Consider the following 19,389-nt stretch of genomic DNA (forward strand, 5'->3'; position numbering starts at 1 on the left):
TACTAATCCTTATTTATTCAGATTTTTATTAGCGCGCAGGGTTAACTTATATTTCATATTGATCTGGAATGGTGTTTCTCAATGTTAGAAAGATATGCATGCATTTACTAAGTTCTCTATCTTACACTTTTATTCTATGCTAATGTCCTGATTTTCACTTTTAATTCAGAGATGATCTGATTCTCAGTGACCATTCATTTTGTGACTTGAATTTAATTTGACAAATGTGAACACATCCATCCTGTGCTGGTGGTGTGTGGGTACTTGTCCTTCGGTATACCTACAAACACCACTACATTTTGTACATATTACATTAATAGTTAAGACCTTTAGTTGATTTTAGAATCATTAAACAGCATCAGAATGAAGTTGATCATCCACCCCCTCATAATCCATTCATTTATGAGAATTGCATGTTTACATCTTCATGTTTTTCTTAATATGTTGCATGTTTTGAGAATTTCTTTTTTTTCGATTGTAAAACATACAAGAATTATGAAATGAGGAAGTGTAAACATCCATAACAGGGTCTAGTTTAACAGTCCGGACTCGAAGATATGACCAAGGTTTACCTCGTTCTGGTCCTGTTGAAGTTATATCTGGACTGTGGAACTTGTGCCTTCTGGTTGTTATTTTATAGATCATATTCTTAACAGTGTACAAATTGTTCATAGTCACTGAAAGATCCACTCATTCACAACACAGCTTTAAATTGATTATCAACATCTTTACAACAATAAATAAATCTTGAAGCTGAAATATGGAATTAAGATGGAAAGCAATGAAATTAAATTGTGTAGTTCTGATGTTGTTTGAATGATGAAGAATATCCTCGTAGTAAAATGCTCACTCACTATTTATTAACTTGGCACCAAAATCATTCTGCTTTCACTCCAGCAAATGCAAAGGGAAAACAAAAAGGTATTGTATGTCCATATTCTCAGCATCCAATTGAATCAATTACGCAACAACTACTAGGTAGATTAGCCTGCGCGAGGAGAGAGTTAAGAGCCAATCAGACGAGAATATAATCTATAATTTCTGTCTGTACATCTGCCAGATCGATCTAAAAAAATTCTCAAAACTGACATGGCCCCCTAGTGGTTGTTGTTGCCTAAAGCCTAAGAAGACATTTAGAAAGATATTACATGTTTATATAAACCCACAGTACCGAAAAGTTGATACAAAAAAACCTAAATGTCTAAATGGCTAAAATCCCCAGTATTTATGTTCATCTCGAGAATTCCACTGCTCCAGATTGGAGTATTGGAGTTCTGGAGTAATACACAGCACAGAATCACAGGCACTTTTTAAAATACAGTTATTTGTAACATGCACATTTTGCATGACTGCAGCGCATTTACTGTTCGCTTGCCAGGGTCAGTTCCAGAATTCTATTGATTCCAAAAGAAGTAACAGGCTGCTAGGCTCTGTTTCACAGTTGTAGGTTATATTTATATAAGATTATCGGACTCGGTCTCTTGCTGTAACTGACTCTTTGTTGTAAGTTTAATTATGACTGTTAGCCTGCGCTCCGATCCTCCTAATCCCGAACTCTGTGCCGAGAATTTCTGCAATTTTAAATACTTTTAACTGTGGTCAAGGTTTATTCAGCTGCTATCCTGTGCGTACAGCGGCGTATGTCATTTTTATCACGCTATGGTCTTATCCTTCAATAAATGTGCCAGTGAATTTATCAACTTTTTTACATGTTTGATAAATTTCTTATGACGACGTGTTCTCTGTGTTGAATGTGTGCTGATCTTCTGACAGAAAAAGCATGAAAAAGTTGAATTTCTTTTTTCACTTTTGAAATATGATATAAGAGTTTTTCTACCCCTAAACCCTTAATTGTCCTACTTATTTTATATGTTGTAATCATTGATTTACTTTTACTAAACCATTTGAAATTATCTGATTTTACAGTCCAAATCGGTTGCTTAGAAAATACAGAAAATTTGTTTTTCAGTTCGAAAACCGTTTTTCTTATTTGAGATTACTTAAATGACCATTTTCAATATATATTTTCATTTTGCTTGAAATAGTGAAAGGTGGCAATGCTTTGACAGGTTTGTGTCAATTGTTGTGATTGATTCATTTCTTTTCATTTTCACACTCAAAAAATTACTTCAAATTCCGCATTCAGTGCCACAGTTCTGAGAGTAGAAATAAAAGACCCAGAACTATGGAACTGGGTCATGTTTTCGTGTATACCTGTCACTATTGGAAAGATTAAAGTAGATATTTTTAGGAAAAAAAATCTGTCAGTGTCTTCGAAATTGTTTTTGTCTTAGTGGTTGATCTCTATACATAGCAGTCATTATATATATGTTGAATATGTTTGTCTTTGTCCATTTATGAATGATCAAAGGTGATTGGTGATTAGCACTCTCTGGGATTGGGTTGTGCAATCAAAGTGATTACAAATGAAAAAAAGAATTACAAATGAATATATATTTATCTGTCATGTCCGTGTATCTGGTGTTGGCTCGAATTTGAATGAAAAATAACTCATAATCCTAAAATCTGAAACTGATATTTCAGTTTATCATTATGAAGCAGAAGGTGCAATGTTGGAGTACGGGTAGGGAATGGGGCAAATCGTCAGGTCCTTATGGTCAACTCACTCCGCCCTTGCTGCACAGCTTATAAAGATCACCACTAAGTGTAGAGTTGTTTGTATACTTGTTGTTTATAGGTGTCACGCTTGAGTTATAGCTTCTACATGTATTGTATACTGATAAATGACCACAAGAATTTGGCTTAATTATTAATTCATGAATCCTTTGAAGTAAAATACTGCAACTATCGCCATACAGTAGACTCCCTGCTTGCTTCAGACTGCCGCATGCCCTGGACTTAGTGAAAATGTTTAAGATTATCCATATGCAATTTGATATGATGATGATGTCCCATCCCTGTTCCTCCGACTACCCGTTGGAATTCACTCGCCTCTCGGAGAAAATTAATTGGGTCCCATAAGATTCGAGGCAAGTTAAATATATAACTGAGACAAGTGGAGTCTACTGTAGATCCAAGGCTTGTGTGCAGTCTACTGTAGATCAAAGACAAGCACTCAGTGTACTGTAAATCAGAGGAAAACCCTGTACATTTGAAGAAATGTTATATTTCTGTATTTCTATATGATATACATTGCTATATAATATAATTTTATTTCTATAACTAGGATACCACTGGGATACGTCTGACTGGGCTCCGAAAAACGTTCTGTCGAATATTTCCGAACTTCCGGTGAAAGAGGTGCGCGACGATAGCCGCAGCAGCGGACGAAATAGCAACGAATCAAATCTTCCTCGCGACCTAGCGAAAAATCATCTTCACCACGACGACGACGATGAGGACGATATTCAAACGGACGATAACCTCGATTCGGAATACGTCGGTGATTCGGAATATCCGGACGATCTCGAATCGGACGCGGAGGTGTTCGCGCGAGATTCGCCGCAATTAAACGAACCGTTGTTAAATCAGAACGGTTTAACGTACGACGATTTACCGCGACGTGATTATAACGTTCATCCGAATCAGTATTTACCGAGTTATAGTTACTCGATACCGTCGATGATAGACGAGCCGGGTCTACGAGTCGTCGATATCGACGCCGCGCGATACGACGCTCGAAACGCGCGAAATCCGAACGAAATCATGACCGATACGGACGGTGAGATTCTAGACGACGGCGACTCGATCGCGGACGACGTCAGTTACGCGGGGAATTTCACGTCTGCGAACGTTTCTATGTCGGACGTTTCCGTTTCCGGATTGTGCGCGATTGAAGACAGTGAATTCCCGATGACTAGTGATAATGATAGCGATGATGATGAAAATCGCGCGGCCGCTACTCATCTTATCGGTTCTCATCTTCATTCGCAAGTTTGAAATGTTTGAAGTTATCGAATATTAATGTTTGACGATACGACGAGTCGTACAATGAAATCTCATCTAAACAACTGAACCAAGCAACATTCATTTCAATGAAATTTCAGGCTATTCTGATTCTATAACTAATCTCACAACGCGACAACAATTAAAGCTCACTGTTATGATGAGATTTCTATGTATCTCGATTCTTGGTTGAACCCAATGCATGCGTTATGTATTGTCTTATAATCTAGATCAACGTATCCAGGATACGAGGTATCCATGTATCCAGGATTTACACTTCATACATTAAAACAAACTGTTACTGAATATTGTATTACTCAACATATGTGATATGTGCACTTTGTACAGAGTGCCACCTAGTGGCCATACATTGTAAATATCTTTTAAGTACAAGTTCTTACATTTATATTATTATTATTATTATTATTATTATTAGTAGTAGTATTATCATAGATAGATTTTTAAGGTGATAATGTTTTAAGAGTTGATATCGTGTATGGAGTAATGTAGTGATTTGGACTAATTGCGGGTATTGATGAAATCAGTGTTAATATGGATGGATTCAAATTGACTAAATGACATCATTAGAATCTAAATGCACGGTGTGAAATTAGTTATTAGTCAATAAAAGGCAATCGTTATTTTTCAACAAAGATTTCTTGGAAGATATTCTCTGTATAGCTCAGTCCACGGCTATATCTTGTTGAAACCCTGAAAAAGAATCTGTATTTCACTGATTTGACTTGTAATGTGATTCATATATATTTGTGACTTAATAATCTACATGTATTAAGCAATATACAAACGAAAACAAACATACCTTTGTAAATATTTCATTGTACTCAGGGCAATTATTGTATTGCATGCAGTTTTTAGATGTATAATTCGTTTGTGTAAGCATGAATTTTGTAATTCGTTAGACACATTTTGCTGCTGCTTCTGCGAGTTGAATTGATCTGTAAATTATAGAATGAATGATATCATCGGATGGAGTGCTTCCAAAAGAATGGCTTCATATAACTTTTAAGTTGACCTTAGGTCTTAGTCTGGTTTGTGTCCTATCCTACTGACAGTGCAGAAGGGCTTCTTGCGTGATGCTATAGTGAGTTTTCCCAGAGGAGTCGCCAGTTATCTTGAATTAATTGAGAGTTTATTCCACTCGTTAAAAAAACAGAGCACTTTAAAAACACTGCATGTAGTAAGCATTTGTAAATATTATTTGACACTAGCTGCTACTTGGTAAAATAGTTTTGCAAAATACATTTGCAGCAGAGTCCAGATTTGCAGTTATCAATCTGCTGACAGTACCCCTGCTATCTTGAAGGAGGTGCTGGGCACAGGCAGCGGTTTATCTAAGCGGTACAGGCTACAGACAGCAGATTGATACCTGCTTAAGTATGACAAAATGTGTGTTTATTGTCTATGCATATTTTATTATGACCTGCACTTGAATGTAAGGATATGGCCAGTAATCTATGATGTATTATGCAACAAGAGGAAAGATTGTAAATATTGCAGTGCCTTAAATATTTGTAGTCCTCAGTAATTGTTACTGTGAAGTTTATTGTTAGAGATAGACTCTAGTTTTGCCGCAGTTGCGAGGTTTAAATCAACTAAATTTTAAACTCTTAAGGCAAATTTTACCACCTTATGATGATTTGATTGAATATGTTAATAATTTTGTGTCATTTTCTTGGACACAGCCTGGATTATGTCTGGTGGTTATTCGCAGAAATTGTTTTAAAGCGTATTTGTTTTTTATCAAACGATGTAATGTAATTTGATAGATTTCTTAATGATTTGTTAAGTGTTTATTTCCTGCTTGAAAACTGGTCATCGAAATGAAGACCTTTTAGTTCTTATCCTTTGTTTTTTGTGAGTCCATGGTGTCTAAAACGAAATCGTTTTTAATCGAAATCTAAATCGTTTTACAGTCCATGGTAAGACCAACCAGGCTTACATTCAATGTGGCATTTTGTTTACTGCATTTTGTATCTATAACGATATCAATCATAGACTTAATTTGTGACTTAAAAAGTTATTTTCAGTCTGTGTTTTACGTTAAATTTTCGAATGATGTTTAATTTGTACTATGTGTATGGATTTCAGACTTCATATGGGACTCACCTGGCAATGTATTGATAAAAAGTAAATATGATAAGCTTGAATATATAGGTTTTATCTCATATATTGGTAATGAATAAAGAATTAAAAATTATGTTAATTATCTATTTAGTTGGAATTTTTTATTGGTTTTTCTTGGAGGGATGACACGCAGAATACAGCATTGTTAAACCGTTCGCCCTCCAACTGTTGTGTTGACAGCTTATGCCAGAAGCGGTTTCGTCAAGTGCAGATACAGACAGATACAGGAGCAAAATCGGCAAGAAAATAATTGGTTAACGTGAAAAAATTTTGGGCCTGTCCGGGATTTGAACCCGGGACCTCTCGCACCCAAAGCGAGAATCATACCCCTAGACCAACAGGCCGCTGTGAGAGAAGTGTCTGCGATCTACAATATAGATTAGACAATATTCATTTCATTGCCTCATTACAAGTTAGAATCAATCTAGAATATAATTTTCTCTGTTAGTAAATATTATGGAGACAAAAGTTAAAGAGAGCTTGAAACAGGGATCGAAGATAAGACGCGTATGAAAGTATAGGTGGCGCCATATTCCGGTGCGACAGAAATCAATCAAAACAGCAACCTGTTTACACTTGAGTAAACATTTGAGTGTAGGATAGTAGGGAGGGAAGGAAAATCATGGGTAAAATATCTCTGATATCAGTAGATATCGACAGACCTAACGGTGTTTATATAGCTGGTGAATATATTAATGGTACATTAACAGTAGATGTAGCTGAACCATTGAAAGTACGAGGTTAGTATCGAGTAAACTACTGTACTGGAATTATTACTGAGAGTAACAACATTACATTCCTTTTAAACAACATTTCTCGGTTGTGGGGAACGACAATAATTTTGGACTCTTTCAGTTGGTCTTACTCTTCTTAAACTTCAAATGTCTTGAATTTTCTCCTTCTTCACCTCTCATTCGACCTAATTGTTAGTGGTAAGCTTTTATAATCGGGTCGCTTCCCTGAAACTTAGTAACCTGTCTTTGGTTTAGTTTCGCGATCGGATATTTTCAAGCCCATCCGATTATAAAAAGCTTACCACCAACCATAAGGTAACTAACTACATGAAACTAAACCGGGTTAAGTTTGCTAATGGTCATCCCCTCCTTACTGAATAGATAGCCGACAAGCTAATTTTATTGGTTATCCCTACAGCGATGGGCTTATGAATGAATTAATCGACAGGTCTAGCCCTTAGTAACCTTAAGTCTGAATACCAGTCGTTGTTACTGGTTCCCTACGACCGGTTGTTTGTAGAACGACGGCTAGGTACTAGACTAAGTAACCTTTAGCAGTTTAGAAGAATCTACGAACCCACCTACGCATGCCTATATAATTACTAGATTCTAAATAGCCTATAGATCCGCTTTTTTCTGAAGGTTTTGTGTTAGGCCTATTATTAAGACCAGCAGGTGCAAAATATCGTACATAGTTTTTGAGTGTATTTCATATAATATGTCACTATTTGATGAATTCTTTTATTCATGTCAAGTGTATTAGTGTGTTCTCTCAAAGCAAACTTAACCTTGTTTAGTTTCACGTTACCTAATGGTTGGTGGTAAGCTTTTTATAATCGGATGGGCTTGAAAATATCCGATCGCGAAACTAAGTGTTCTCTATAGAAGTTGATATCGTGCCAGTGTGGCATTATTCTTGTAGGCCTAAACGTTATTTTGCTGCCCTCTAGGACTATATATAAGATAGAATACTGATATCTGTTTATGTACTGATAAAAATGACGATGAAATTAGAATTTTTAGGAATCAGTGAAATATTCTCAATTTTCTCATAGAATTTCAGGGCAACTTGAAATTTTAAATCTGCACGCACCAGTGTTGTATCTTAAACATGGAATTTTTCTGGTATAATGATCAGATTAATGATTTGTTATTATTTTCTAGGTGTTCAGATCAAGTTCAAAGGGTTTGCTAAAGTCCATTGGACTGAACAGCATGGTTCGGGTAAAAACAGACATACTGTTCACTACCACAATGAGGAGACTTATTTTAATGAAAAACGTGTCGTTCTCGGAAGAGGTAAGAGAACCCTAGAACCCTAGAATCATCAGATAGAACCTTAAAATCATCAGATCGAATCGTAGAACCCTATAATCATCAGAAAGATTGTAGAACCCTAGAATCATCAGATCGTCAGATAGAACCCTACAATTATCAGGAAGATTGTAGAATCCTAGAATCATCAGATCGTCAGATAGAACCCTATAATCATCAGAAAGATTGTAGAACCCTAGAATCATCAGATCGTCAGATAGAACCCTAGAATCATCAGATCGAATCGTAGAACCCTATAATCATCAAAAAGATTGTAGAATCCTAGAATCATCAGATCGTCAGATAGAACCCTAGAATCATCAGATCGAATAGTAGAACCCTATAATCATCAAAAAGATTGTAGAACCCTATAATCATCAGAAAGATTGTAGAACCCTAGAATCATCAGATCGAATCATAAACCCTATAATCATCAGATAGATTGTAGAACCCTAGAATCATCAGATCGTCAGATAGAACCCTAGAATCATCAGATCGAATCGTAGAACCCTATAATCATCAGAAAGATTGGAGAACCCTAGTACCGTAGAATCATCAGATCGTCAGATAGAACCCTAGAATCATCAGATCGAATCGTAGAACCCTATAATCATCAAAAAGATTGTAGAACCCTATAATCATCCAAAATATTGTAGAACCCTAGAATCATCAGAAAGATTGTAGAACCCTAGAATCATCAGATAGAACCCCAGAATCATCAGATAGAACCTAGAGACAGAACTATAAGAGATTGAAATGCAGGAAGAATATTCAATACAGAGATCGAGAGTTTATATCAATGGTCAGACCGGTATTCAAAAAATATCATCTTCTTTTCAGGAACGAAAGAATCAGGAGAAGACACAGTGATGACGCCGCAGAGATACCAGTTTCCATTTCAGTTCGTTATTCCTCATCATATCCCATCTTCATTTGAAGGAGTTCACGGTCGAGTGAGGTATCATATTAAAGGCAAGGTCGACATACCGATGGCATTTGATAAAGAATTTCAGCGACCGTTTACTATTATCGCTAATGTTGACTTGAATCAAATGCCTACTGCTCGTGTAAGTAAAGCCTTCTTCATCTCGTGGGAGAATTCAATATCAAATTGCTATTATTTTAGCGCTTGACAACCATTATATCTATTGAATTAGTAGTGTCAATTCTTTTTATAACGGTACCTTCGGGAACTTTCAAAAACACTTCTTAATGTATGTGCTGCGATTGCCTGCGTTCTCTGCGGTGCTGATAGATGTTGTCTATGAGCGAGACAGCAAGTGAATTCCGGGGCAATGCAAACAATAAAGGGTCAGCATTACATGAATTTCACTTAAAGATTTTTTTCATTCTGGTATTTATTTATTGTTCAAATTATTTTTTCAGAGGCTTTTTATATTCTCGAATACCGTTTACGTTAGTTTACCTAAAAATTTGATCATTTGTTTATTTGTTTCTAGCAAGCGCTACAAAATGAAGACCAGAAAACTTTATGTTGTTGTTGCTGCGAATCGGGTCCGATCAGCGCCGTGATCCGTGTCGATAAAACGGGATACGTTCCCGGTGAAGGCATCAGAATCAGCGGAGAAATTACGAACAACAGCAACAACAAAATGGATTCGTCGAAAGTAGTCATCGATCAGGTCAGAAAATAGAATATAGGCTAGTTTCTCTTTTGAATTCAATGAAAAGTGGCTTGGCTTAAGAATTGTCCTTTTCTTCATTTGATGGCAAGGTTCAAACTAAACCCTTTAATTCTTCGATGAAACATTTTCACAGACTTCAAATCTCTTGAGAGTATTTGAAAATTTTCAACTCAACTCACAAGAAACTCCTTAAATTTTTGGAATAATTGTGAAAGTCAACGCATTTCAGTTTATAACTCGCTATACCGGTCCTCATGGTTTATAGGGAATGCATAATTCATGAAGGTGACACAAATGACCGATGTAATATTGTGTTGGGATAGTAGCACGGAGTTGTCTCTATTTGAATTAATCATTCCTATTGATCGTTTTTCAGTTTCATAATGTCTACTCAGATTAACGCGATATAATCAACCAACTTGAAATAGGAAAAATGTCTCCTTAGGATACGCTTCAAAAAAAAGTCCTCAAATTCTGGAAACCAATTTCATTCGTTTCTTTTCTTCAGAGAATTGCCTTTCACGCGACGTCCAAAACAAGATGGACTTCTTCGCATATCGCGAAAATAAAGAAAGGTGAAATAGCGCCAGGAGGAACTGAAGTTTGGACCGGTGAGGCTATACAAATACCGCCATGTCCACCATCGATGTTACAAGGATGTAATATTATTGACGTTATATACGTATTAAAGGTTAGTATTGATTTATTATTTATGATTTTACTTTATAACAGTGTTAAACATCTATTGATCGTACCATGCTCAGAGTGAGTGAGCTATTATCATTCACTATTTACAACAGCACTTAGTTTGTATTGGTTCGTCATGGAATGTGCATTTCCATGATGTATTAATCTGCAACCTTAAACCGCCCCCACAAAGCGCTTTTCAGATGACTATAAGCCTTAGGTGCATTTGATCATTCATTTTCAATTAAAAATGTCTCGGGTGAAGTCCTGAATACATGTGTCGTGTGGACGATCAGTTTTTGAGAGTGCGCTGGAAAAAAACGTCTAATGTCTTGTGTTTGTAGTTAATTCTCAAATAGAAATAGTATCGATGATCGAATTGGAAGATCGCTACCTGTACATTTAAATGCGTTATAAATATGAAATGTAATTTCAGTTGGTTGTTGATCCATCTGGGCCGTCGTTTGACCTGGAAGTACCGATTGAAATCGTGATAGGAACGATACCGCTTCGCGATTTCTTCTATCCCTACACTCAAGCGCCTGCTCATATGAATATCGCGCAACCAGGAGGATTCGGAATGCAGCAACCAGTTGCGTCTGCTCCACCGGCTCCCGTGTCTAATGACTTGTGTAAGTATCATTTATTGATTATGTATGATTATGCAACTCTTCGGTGATTTTACATTCGTCTGATCTCTTCCGGCATTCAAAGGACAATTCTGTTCAAGTCATCTCCTGTTTCTGGTGGAAAGCACCTTCGATAATTTTTCTAGTATATACAAGGGGCTATACATATTCATAATCCTATCCTATTACATGATTGAGGAGGTTTCATGTGTTCAGTTTTGTGGTTCAGTTTGACTCCAACAGTTAAAATCAGTTCCTTACTTTCAATGTTTAGATTCTTAAGAGTCAAATTAACAGATATCGATTGCGTTATGATTTCGTTTTGTTCGGTTTTCAGATCCACCCCCTCCCTCGTACGCGGAATGTGTTTATGGAGAAGGAGGTTCTGCGTTTAAAGATGACAATGATAAACATCAACCGTTCGTTCCGACGTACGCTTACTATGGCTGGACATAATTCATCTAATCGCCTCAAAACCTTAAGTTAACAGTTTAGGAAGTTATGGAAAATAGCTTTGACGCTTAGTGTGTTCAAATGCATCATCAATCGCAGCATAAAAGTACATCATTTGACAAAGAAAAGTAAATGATAATTAGAACTTCGATTGTTTTAGGCATTTAGTGAAGAGTTCATCTGGAAAGCGACAGGTTAGGGCAGAGCGATAATAGTAAAATCATATAATGTAGTACCTCACAGTGTAAGTACATGTATTTTACGTAGAACGATGACCACACTCAAACGTGGTGAACGGATAATAAGATAAAATCCCACTATTTACAGATTAAAAGAATTTAAAAACCAGAATTTATTTATTAAATCTAAAATATTTAAAAGACACGACGTTTCGATCTCACCCTAGAGATCATCGTCACACCTGACGATGATCTCGATGATTTAATAAATGAATTCTGGTTTTTAAATTCTTTTAATCTGTAAATAGTGGGATTTTATCTTATGTATTATACGTGTTTATGTATTACATTCAATTACACTGAATCTTTTTCTACCAGATATACACCGGTACAACCGGTACAACCGTAACTGTATATAAAATAACTGACCGTGTATTTACAAAATATATAATGGGTGAACATTCAGGGAATCTGCCCTAATCATTTAAAATATACCTCATGAAACTATGTGATTTTCTGTACACTTATGAAATGTAATGCAGAAAATTTCTGTCGTCTGACAAGTATGTATGTGATCTGATATCTTGACGCCCTTTTTGAAAAAGATAAAAGTTCAACTTCCCGAATCGAATATTCGCCTTTTTCATGATGATGATGAGAAATAATGTGTTTATTTCGCATTTTGCTCATGTTCAGTAAACATTATTTCATGCTCATTTTAAAATAAAGCTGCTGTATTTACTCGCGTAACATGTTTGTTATAGATATATGTTTATTTAATTATATTTGTATATTTTATTCTTGCTGTTTGTATAATAACTTTTATGTTATTGATCATTGATACTAATCTCTATAGTGTTATTATTACCTGTAATGTCATAAGTATATAATAATGTAAATCGATTTACAAACCAAGAATTTCGTCCCAAATGACGAATTTCAATAATTTCTTATGAAAAACCATCTGTTATGGTGAACAGATTTTGTGCTTCCTTGAAGTGAATATCTGAAAAACTAAGGTACGTAGCAACTGACACGTAGTTTTGGGTGCTGTAAGTTGATTAAACGTCAGATCTTCGTTAATATCTAAATGTGTAGATATATAAAAAACTGATGAGATAAATGGAAGTTGTTTTTTAGGGTTTAGAGAGCCATGCTACTTTGTACTTAAAATTTTGAATTTTTTTCTGAAATTTTCTCGTGATATTCGTGTTACAGATAATGCTTATATTAGATATTTAGAATTATAATTTTTCTTATTTAGAATAAATGCGCTTTCATTAACAGGTGTCTTTACTTATAGTTTTGTGGTTTTTGTCGATATTTCAGAAATGCCAAAATTTTCATTTTTACAATTTCCTTGAATTCATGAATTTATGAATACCGGTATGTTGCTAATCAGGATAAAGAACTAATAGGATAAGGTTGAAAAAAGATATCCCGGGGTAGCACTATGCACCCTTCAGATTGCCCCAATGCTCCTTGTCTCTAGTAGGTTTGTTCGTCGTCTCGACCCAGTTGACGTCCTAAACTTACGTCTGTAACAATCTGACATTCCTTGAATGGCTGACGTTGGAATGTGAAAACTGGTATTGGATGAAAATGGAACATATTTGTGCTGTGAGATTCACAGAAATACCGTACCCACTTGCAGATCGCAATTGTTTCGACGTACCAACACGTCACACGATTTACTTAAAGATCATTTGTCATTTTTGAAACTTTTAATCGCATATCGACCAAACTATAAACAATAACTTAACAATAATCAAGCGAATATCTGCATTTTTTATAATAATAAACCTCAGCCATCTGAAGAGCTACGTAGCGTTTCCAACCAAAGGTTTGTGTGGCACCTCCCCCTGATCAGTAGCAGACAGTACTGGTACATGAATAGCTAGTTAATTCGAAGTTCGATTCGATACCAGATGGAAAAGAACACCGACGCTCACAACATGCTCTAGAAATCCCAAATGATGATATAGTCATAATAATATTTCGACCGTGAATATCAGGTACGTTCTCGTAAAGCTTCGTATCGATTCGTTCGAATGGTCCACGTTATGAAGATGGCAAAACACAACAACCTGTGGCTAATTTAATCTATATCCCAGAAAAAGGTGTTCACAGATATATAGGGTAGAGTTCTAACAACCGGATGATTGATCCCAACTTTTTGACATGTAATGTAAGATGATTACTTTGATATCTTTTACTGACGAGTTTGTTTCGGGATGAATTTTATAAAGTCTTATGTTTCTCTATACGGGATGTAGCGATTATATACGTATTTGGCAACTTATTGCCTAGCTTTATCGGATGAAGCAACCTGCACAACCATCGCCTTATTCTAATCTCGACGGTAAAAGCGGCATCCAATCGTCGTAGAACTTGCATGTAATGCTTTTGTACCTCATCACTGTTCGCCTTTTTCATCATCAACGAAATAACGTAATTAACAATCAATATGGACGTGGTGTAATAATACAAGACGTGAATGAATCTCAGGTCGTAAAGAGATTCATCCCCTGCTACACCCGCACCACCTATTTGTATGAGGAACATTCTGTACATGGCGTCCGGAAACGATAGATATCCCATCTCTTTCACCGACATTATGTACGTTACGTATACGATTTGGACCATGAACGTTAGAAGGACGAATCGAACCATCGTCGTTACCATCAAACGCAAATCGATGGCGAATATACCGATAAACGGAAGCCATTCGACAACGAACAGAAAACTCAGCATCAACAAAGGCGTGTAGATGGCTTTTACAGTTCGGATCACTATTTCGACGATTAAGTACACGTCCTCGCACGATTCGGCATTGCGCGCGTACGTCGGAATAATGTCCACCGATATACAAACGATAATGATCTGTCCCACCTGGCAGACAGCGTAAAGTAAAGACTGATTGATTCGGAAGAAGTTTGTCTTCGAAACGAATGGTTTTATCCCCCAAAAATTCGCACGCCACAAATCTCCAATGACTTGTCGGTAATCGCGATTGGTGTATTTCAGAATTACTTCAACGACATCGAGACCGATTAGGATGATGAACGTGTACGCAACAAATGATATTCCGTCGACGAATTTCTGCGTCCTAGATACATTTACAGACATATCATGACAGTATTCAGAATCAAGCACGGAAGCATTGAGTTTGTGTTTATTGGCCGCCAACCATGTTGGCATATACCACACCCAGGCATCAGCAGCCGACTGGCTTGGACTGAAGCACAAAAGCCCGATCATAAAAAACAATCGAAAAAGAAACCAAAACATCATGAAGATAACGTTGGAAGTGATTTTGTGGCTGATCCAAGACTGGATTACGGGCATCTTCAAAACTTTATGCTTGTACATTCTCTCAAACTGTTGCTCCGTGGCATAAGTCAGCAAGCGAATCGGGGAACGGATCTCGCGTCGCCAGTTATTCATCGCTTCATAGTCAGTGAAGTCGTACTCAATCATCTCTTCGTTGACGCCGTAGATATATCGCTTCGTCACGTAAATATCCGAGTCGAGGATACGTTTGAAGAATCCGTAAGCGCCGCATTTCACCGATAGTTCAAGCGGGTAAAACCCCTGACCGTCTTCCGTTCTCAGTAGTAAGTTGTAGTCGTCAGTTCCGATGCATTCCGCTAGAACATCTAAAGTTTCCAGAAGTTGTTCCTCTTTTCTCCAGTTCTCACCCGCAAACGCGATCATATTGTGGAGGACCGTCCTCTGATGGTAGATATCGGTGAATGCGATATTTGCACCGTCTTCCAGAAGACGTTTCAGAACTTCGTTTGATGAAGAACAGGCGGCAAGGTTTAAGGGTAGGATATATTGACTAGTTCCACCCGGGCAGTCATATTCAAACCTGTTATTTACATAGTTTTCCCTCATTTCAAGAGCAGTGTATTTCGCCTTAATTTTATCGTAACCTTCGTAATCATCGGTTATTAGTATTTTGAACCAGTCAAGATTCTTTCCGATGGCTAGTGATCGGTTGGACGCGGAATCGTTGAAATCTTTCTCCATTTTCTAAAGATTGAATGAAAAATCTTTTTTTTTTGTAAAATAGCTCATCATCGAATCTTTTTAACTGATAAGGATATCTACAAGTACAACAGGATCCCAGATTCCAGTTGTCTACCAAGACGAGTCGAATAGTCGACGTAAAATCAAATTTCTCATTAACGTTGGGTTCTATCGACGACTGACTAATCCGATTGTAGAATGAATACTCGCAATTCAAAGCAAAACCTATTAGAGGATTTTGATGTTTCAACTCAAATGCTATCTGTCGTTTTCAAAATCATTTATTTCCCAATAGTGTAATGACTATTGCTTGTACTGTTGACATGTTATAAGATATAAAATTGTCTTACCTTAACGGAAACCCTATCTGCAATAAGTTAAGTACGGTAACGAGAAAGAGAAATGACTAATATGTGAACGATGTGATTCCTATTTAGAGGGCCAGTCCATTTTAAACCAGCTGTTAGCAGAGATTGATCAATGAAAACCTATTATATATATGGAACCACTATTTAAATCAAGGGAAACGTGCGCTAATTGTTGATTTATGTTGGCCGCTTTTCGGTAACATTTTGAATTGATTCATTTAAAGCGATATTTACGTATGATATGGTTCTCATCATGGCTTCTAAATTAAAGAACTACTAAAGTACGCGTTGTGGTATAGTTCTGTTTGAATTATGGTTGCTGTTGTACTTCTGGTATTGTTAGCGGTAATGAACATAATAAAAAACAAGAAACAAAATGTTGGTCATGGTGGTTTTAGCAGCCGTGGTAATATTCGTGGGTTGTGAAGTCCCGGCGTCCATTAATCATTTGCTTCATTCCTTGAATTTAAATGAGAAATGTACACGTTAACCCCTCGCGAAGTTGGTATCCTCTGCGTATCCACGATTCGTCAATGAATTTGAATGTGTGACAGATCGACAATTCAGAACGGTGTCAAAACGAGTTTTTCATATAATCAACTCAGAATGAAACGACTGTAGCACAAGCTACAGGCAGATACGGCGAGTGGTCTAATAATTTAGTATAAAATGACTTTGATTTCTTTTGTTTGACCACTTCTCCCATCATCAAATTGATGCGGATGGTTGACAAATGAAACAGTCCCCAGATTAAATCCACAGTCTCAAAACTCCAATCTGTATACGGAAAGCATCGGGTACAAAATGACAACTAAATTTATTCGTACGAATATTTTCCTTACAGATTACTTCCGATACGACAGGAATTTAAAAGGTTTTGGTATATTGACAGGTTCTGCAATAGGTATACCCTTATCATAGAAAATAATATTTTAGAAAGAATTTCCTATATTTTTTGCATGTAATTTTTGTCTTTAAACTGTCTTCTTATCTCGACATCTTTGCTTCTTCCAGGATTGTGTCGACTTGTCGACCGTATCGCCTACGCCGACATATAGTGCATCGTCGAAATTGTCAGAGCATCGTGAAAAATAATGAAAACCAATCGCGTGTAGTTTTTGTAGATGATGTAACTATGAATACAGATATAGTTTCTCTGTTACGTTACAAAAAAAACAATAGTTTTGCACGGGTTGGGATAACAAAAGCTTCAATAGTTACGGTTATGTTTATATAAATGTGTATTAAGTGTCATGTAACAGGAGGTGGCTGGGGTGCAAAACACTCCATAAAGAAGCACGAGGACATTACACGGCAAATCGATCCGCACTCGGCTCAACTCGTCTTCACATCTGTAGAGGCCATTTAATATGCTTGAAAACTGACTGAATACATTATACACTGTTTATTAAACCGCCGCATAAAAACACGATTCGAATAGACAAGTGAAAATTATCAAATACACTCGAAAAAATGGATAAATTGCGAAGAAGTATCGGGAGTGATGACAATTTTCTAAGTTCACCTCTAAATGTTTTATTTTTTATTGAGAAGTATTTTTCGATAAAAAAGTTTTTTTTTCACCTAGGTTATAATTTATATGTAGTTGTGTAAAATGGATGGTAAATACAACGAGTGGCAATAATTTTCTAAGTTCATCTCTAAATCTTTTACGTAAAAACGGATTGGGCGATTCGATTTTTGTGCATTCTTATTTCATAATTCATAGTTCTGTAGAATCACAATCCAGTCAAATTTCTAGATCAATATGTTTAACTCTTAAAATATCGGAAAACTGAACCTGAGCCAAACTAAACCTAGAACTGTGGAACTGGATCTAGGGAATGTGCATACATAGATTTTCTCGCAATAACATTTTGTAATCATTTGACAACTTGCATATTAAAGATGTTGCTGTAAATGATGGCGGTGATGATCGTACCGTACGACGCCATGTTTATGACGTGGATATTTGATATCGGTTTGTAATATTGTGTATCGTAGAATAGAACGCGATGAATATATCACAGTCAGGTTCCATATCGACATTTCACTAAAATACGACTGTGTTTGTCGTAATTACCTCCAACGCGGTCAACAGAAAGACTCAATTCAAAATTTAAACGGTAAATTGTGCGCAGTCGTGATCGCTGCTTCCGGTAATTGGGTGGGCCACTGGTGGCACCACAATAGAACAATTAGTGGTAAAACATTTGTACACAGTTACAGTACAACCAGCTCGCAACAGACTTCAATTAACGACCTCGACCATGGAGAGAGAGCACTGTCGGACAGCAACTTGCAGATTGTACCATTCATTTGCTGCTTTACCAGTAACTCAATGTTCAGATTCACGAACCAATGGTTTAATTTCAGCAGCCGATGTTTAAATACCGATTATTTTGGTATCATCGAATTCTTTTTTAAACTTTGGATCGAGTTTGACAGCTCAGTTAAGAATTGACTGTGCTATGGTATCATAAAACAATAATGAGTCTTATTGGAAATTAAGATACGAACGACGTATAGCAGGTTAAACAATAAACAAAAAATGAACTTATTATGATAACATGAATCTAATTCATAGTAGGATTTAGGGCCTGAACAAATCTCAAATCGTTTTACACATCCGACAAGAATCGCATCGCGGGTTGGGTGTGTCTGATAGTGTAACTAGTTCTTGATAGGTGGCAGAGCTGATTATTCGTCTTGTGTGGTTTTGCTGAAGCCAGTTCCGCTTGGTTTTTCTGTCATCCTTATTCAAGTCGCTTGTATTCAATCAAGTTTTTCTTGTGTTATGCCTGTCATTAATATATTTGGCGTAAACTTGAGACAGTCGTAGCGTCCCGCTGAGGCCTAGGCATGCTGATTAGCTATAACTATGCGCCCTTGTGCGTCTATAATGCAACAGTTGGTCCTTACTAATGAAAACCTTAAATAGACCCGTAGTTCCTAGTTTTATTTCGTATTGTTAAAGACAAACATGGCAAGGCTCTCCGATTCTAGCTAGCTGTCAATCATCCGGTTTTTGTGAATCCTGTGCTTGTGAGAAAAATGATTCCACGCTGTTGGACGCCTGTGATTTTTATTCATCGAATATTTAAAGGATCCACGAAATTGTCGTTACATTTACTGAGTCAGTGAAAATCCATTCATGACCGCGCCATAATTTATTAACGACCGGAAATTTCGAAATTTCTTGGAAACGATTTTGACCCGAAAAACTACCTTCCTCGCAAAAGGGGTTCGAAAATTCGAAATTTCGCTGCTGATTTCTGTCATTCGTATGAATT

The 19,389-nt window shown here is 36.7% G+C and overlaps 3 protein-coding genes and 1 non-coding gene across 4 annotated transcripts in view; 2 read left to right on the forward strand and 2 right to left on the reverse strand.

The window, feature by feature from the left end:
- LOC141905996 (protocadherin Fat 1-like) overlaps positions 1–6,099 on the forward strand; it is a 56,721-nt gene extending 50,622 nt beyond the window's left edge. Inside the window, exons 34-35 of the mRNA XM_074795132.1 lie at positions 898–921; positions 3,188–6,099. Coding sequence (XP_074651233.1) covers positions 898–921; positions 3,188–3,900 — 737 coding nt within the window. The 3' untranslated portion in view covers positions 3,901–6,099. The remainder of the gene's footprint in view (positions 1–897; positions 922–3,187) is intronic.
- Positions 6,100–6,323: 224 nt separating this feature from the next.
- Positions 6,324–6,395, reverse strand: Trnap-ugg (transfer RNA proline (anticodon UGG)). The gene has a single exon. It is a non-coding gene; the product is annotated as a tRNA-Pro (tRNA).
- Positions 6,396–6,600: 205 nt separating this feature from the next.
- LOC141905129 (arrestin domain-containing protein 3-like) lies at positions 6,601–12,963 on the forward strand. The gene is made up of 7 exons (XM_074793902.1): positions 6,601–6,791; positions 7,950–8,084; positions 8,940–9,166; positions 9,560–9,742; positions 10,254–10,436; positions 10,869–11,064; positions 11,399–12,963. Exons 1-7 carry the CDS (start codon positions 6,674–6,676, stop codon positions 11,515–11,517), a joined length of 1,161 nt encoding a protein of 386 aa, XP_074650003.1. The 5' UTR covers positions 6,601–6,673; the 3' UTR covers positions 11,518–12,963.
- A 971-nt stretch (positions 12,964–13,934) lies between these two features.
- LOC141905325 (uncharacterized) lies at positions 13,935–15,728 on the reverse strand. Its single transcript, XM_074794165.1, has one exon. The coding sequence runs from the start codon at positions 15,726–15,728 to the stop codon at positions 13,935–13,937; it is 1,794 nt and encodes a 597-aa protein (XP_074650266.1).
- Between the last annotated feature and the right edge of the window lie 3,661 nt (positions 15,729–19,389).

Source organism: Tubulanus polymorphus, chromosome 5 (genome assembly GCF_964204645.1).
Source record: "Tubulanus polymorphus chromosome 5, tnTubPoly1.2, whole genome shotgun sequence".
In the NCBI taxonomy this organism is placed as follows: Eukaryota; Metazoa; Nemertea; class Palaeonemertea; order Tubulaniformes; family Tubulanidae; genus Tubulanus; species Tubulanus polymorphus.

Bases quoted from the DNA above. Each gene is read 5' to 3' on its own strand.
- LOC141905129 (XM_074793902.1), top strand. From the start codon at position 6,674: ATGGGTAAAATATCTCTGATATCAGTAGATATCGACAGACCTAACGGT. The intron at 6,792-7,949 runs GTTAGTATCGAG...ATTATTTTCTAG, and splicing joins TGAACCATTGAAAGTACGAG to GTGTTCAGATCAAGTTCAAA. The intron at 9,743-10,253 runs GTCAGAAAATAG...TCTTTTCTTCAG, and splicing joins CGAAAGTAGTCATCGATCAG to AGAATTGCCTTTCACGCGAC.
- LOC141905325 (XM_074794165.1), bottom strand. From the start codon at position 15,728: ATGGAGAAAGATTTCAACGATTCCGCGTCCAACCGATCACTAGCCATC.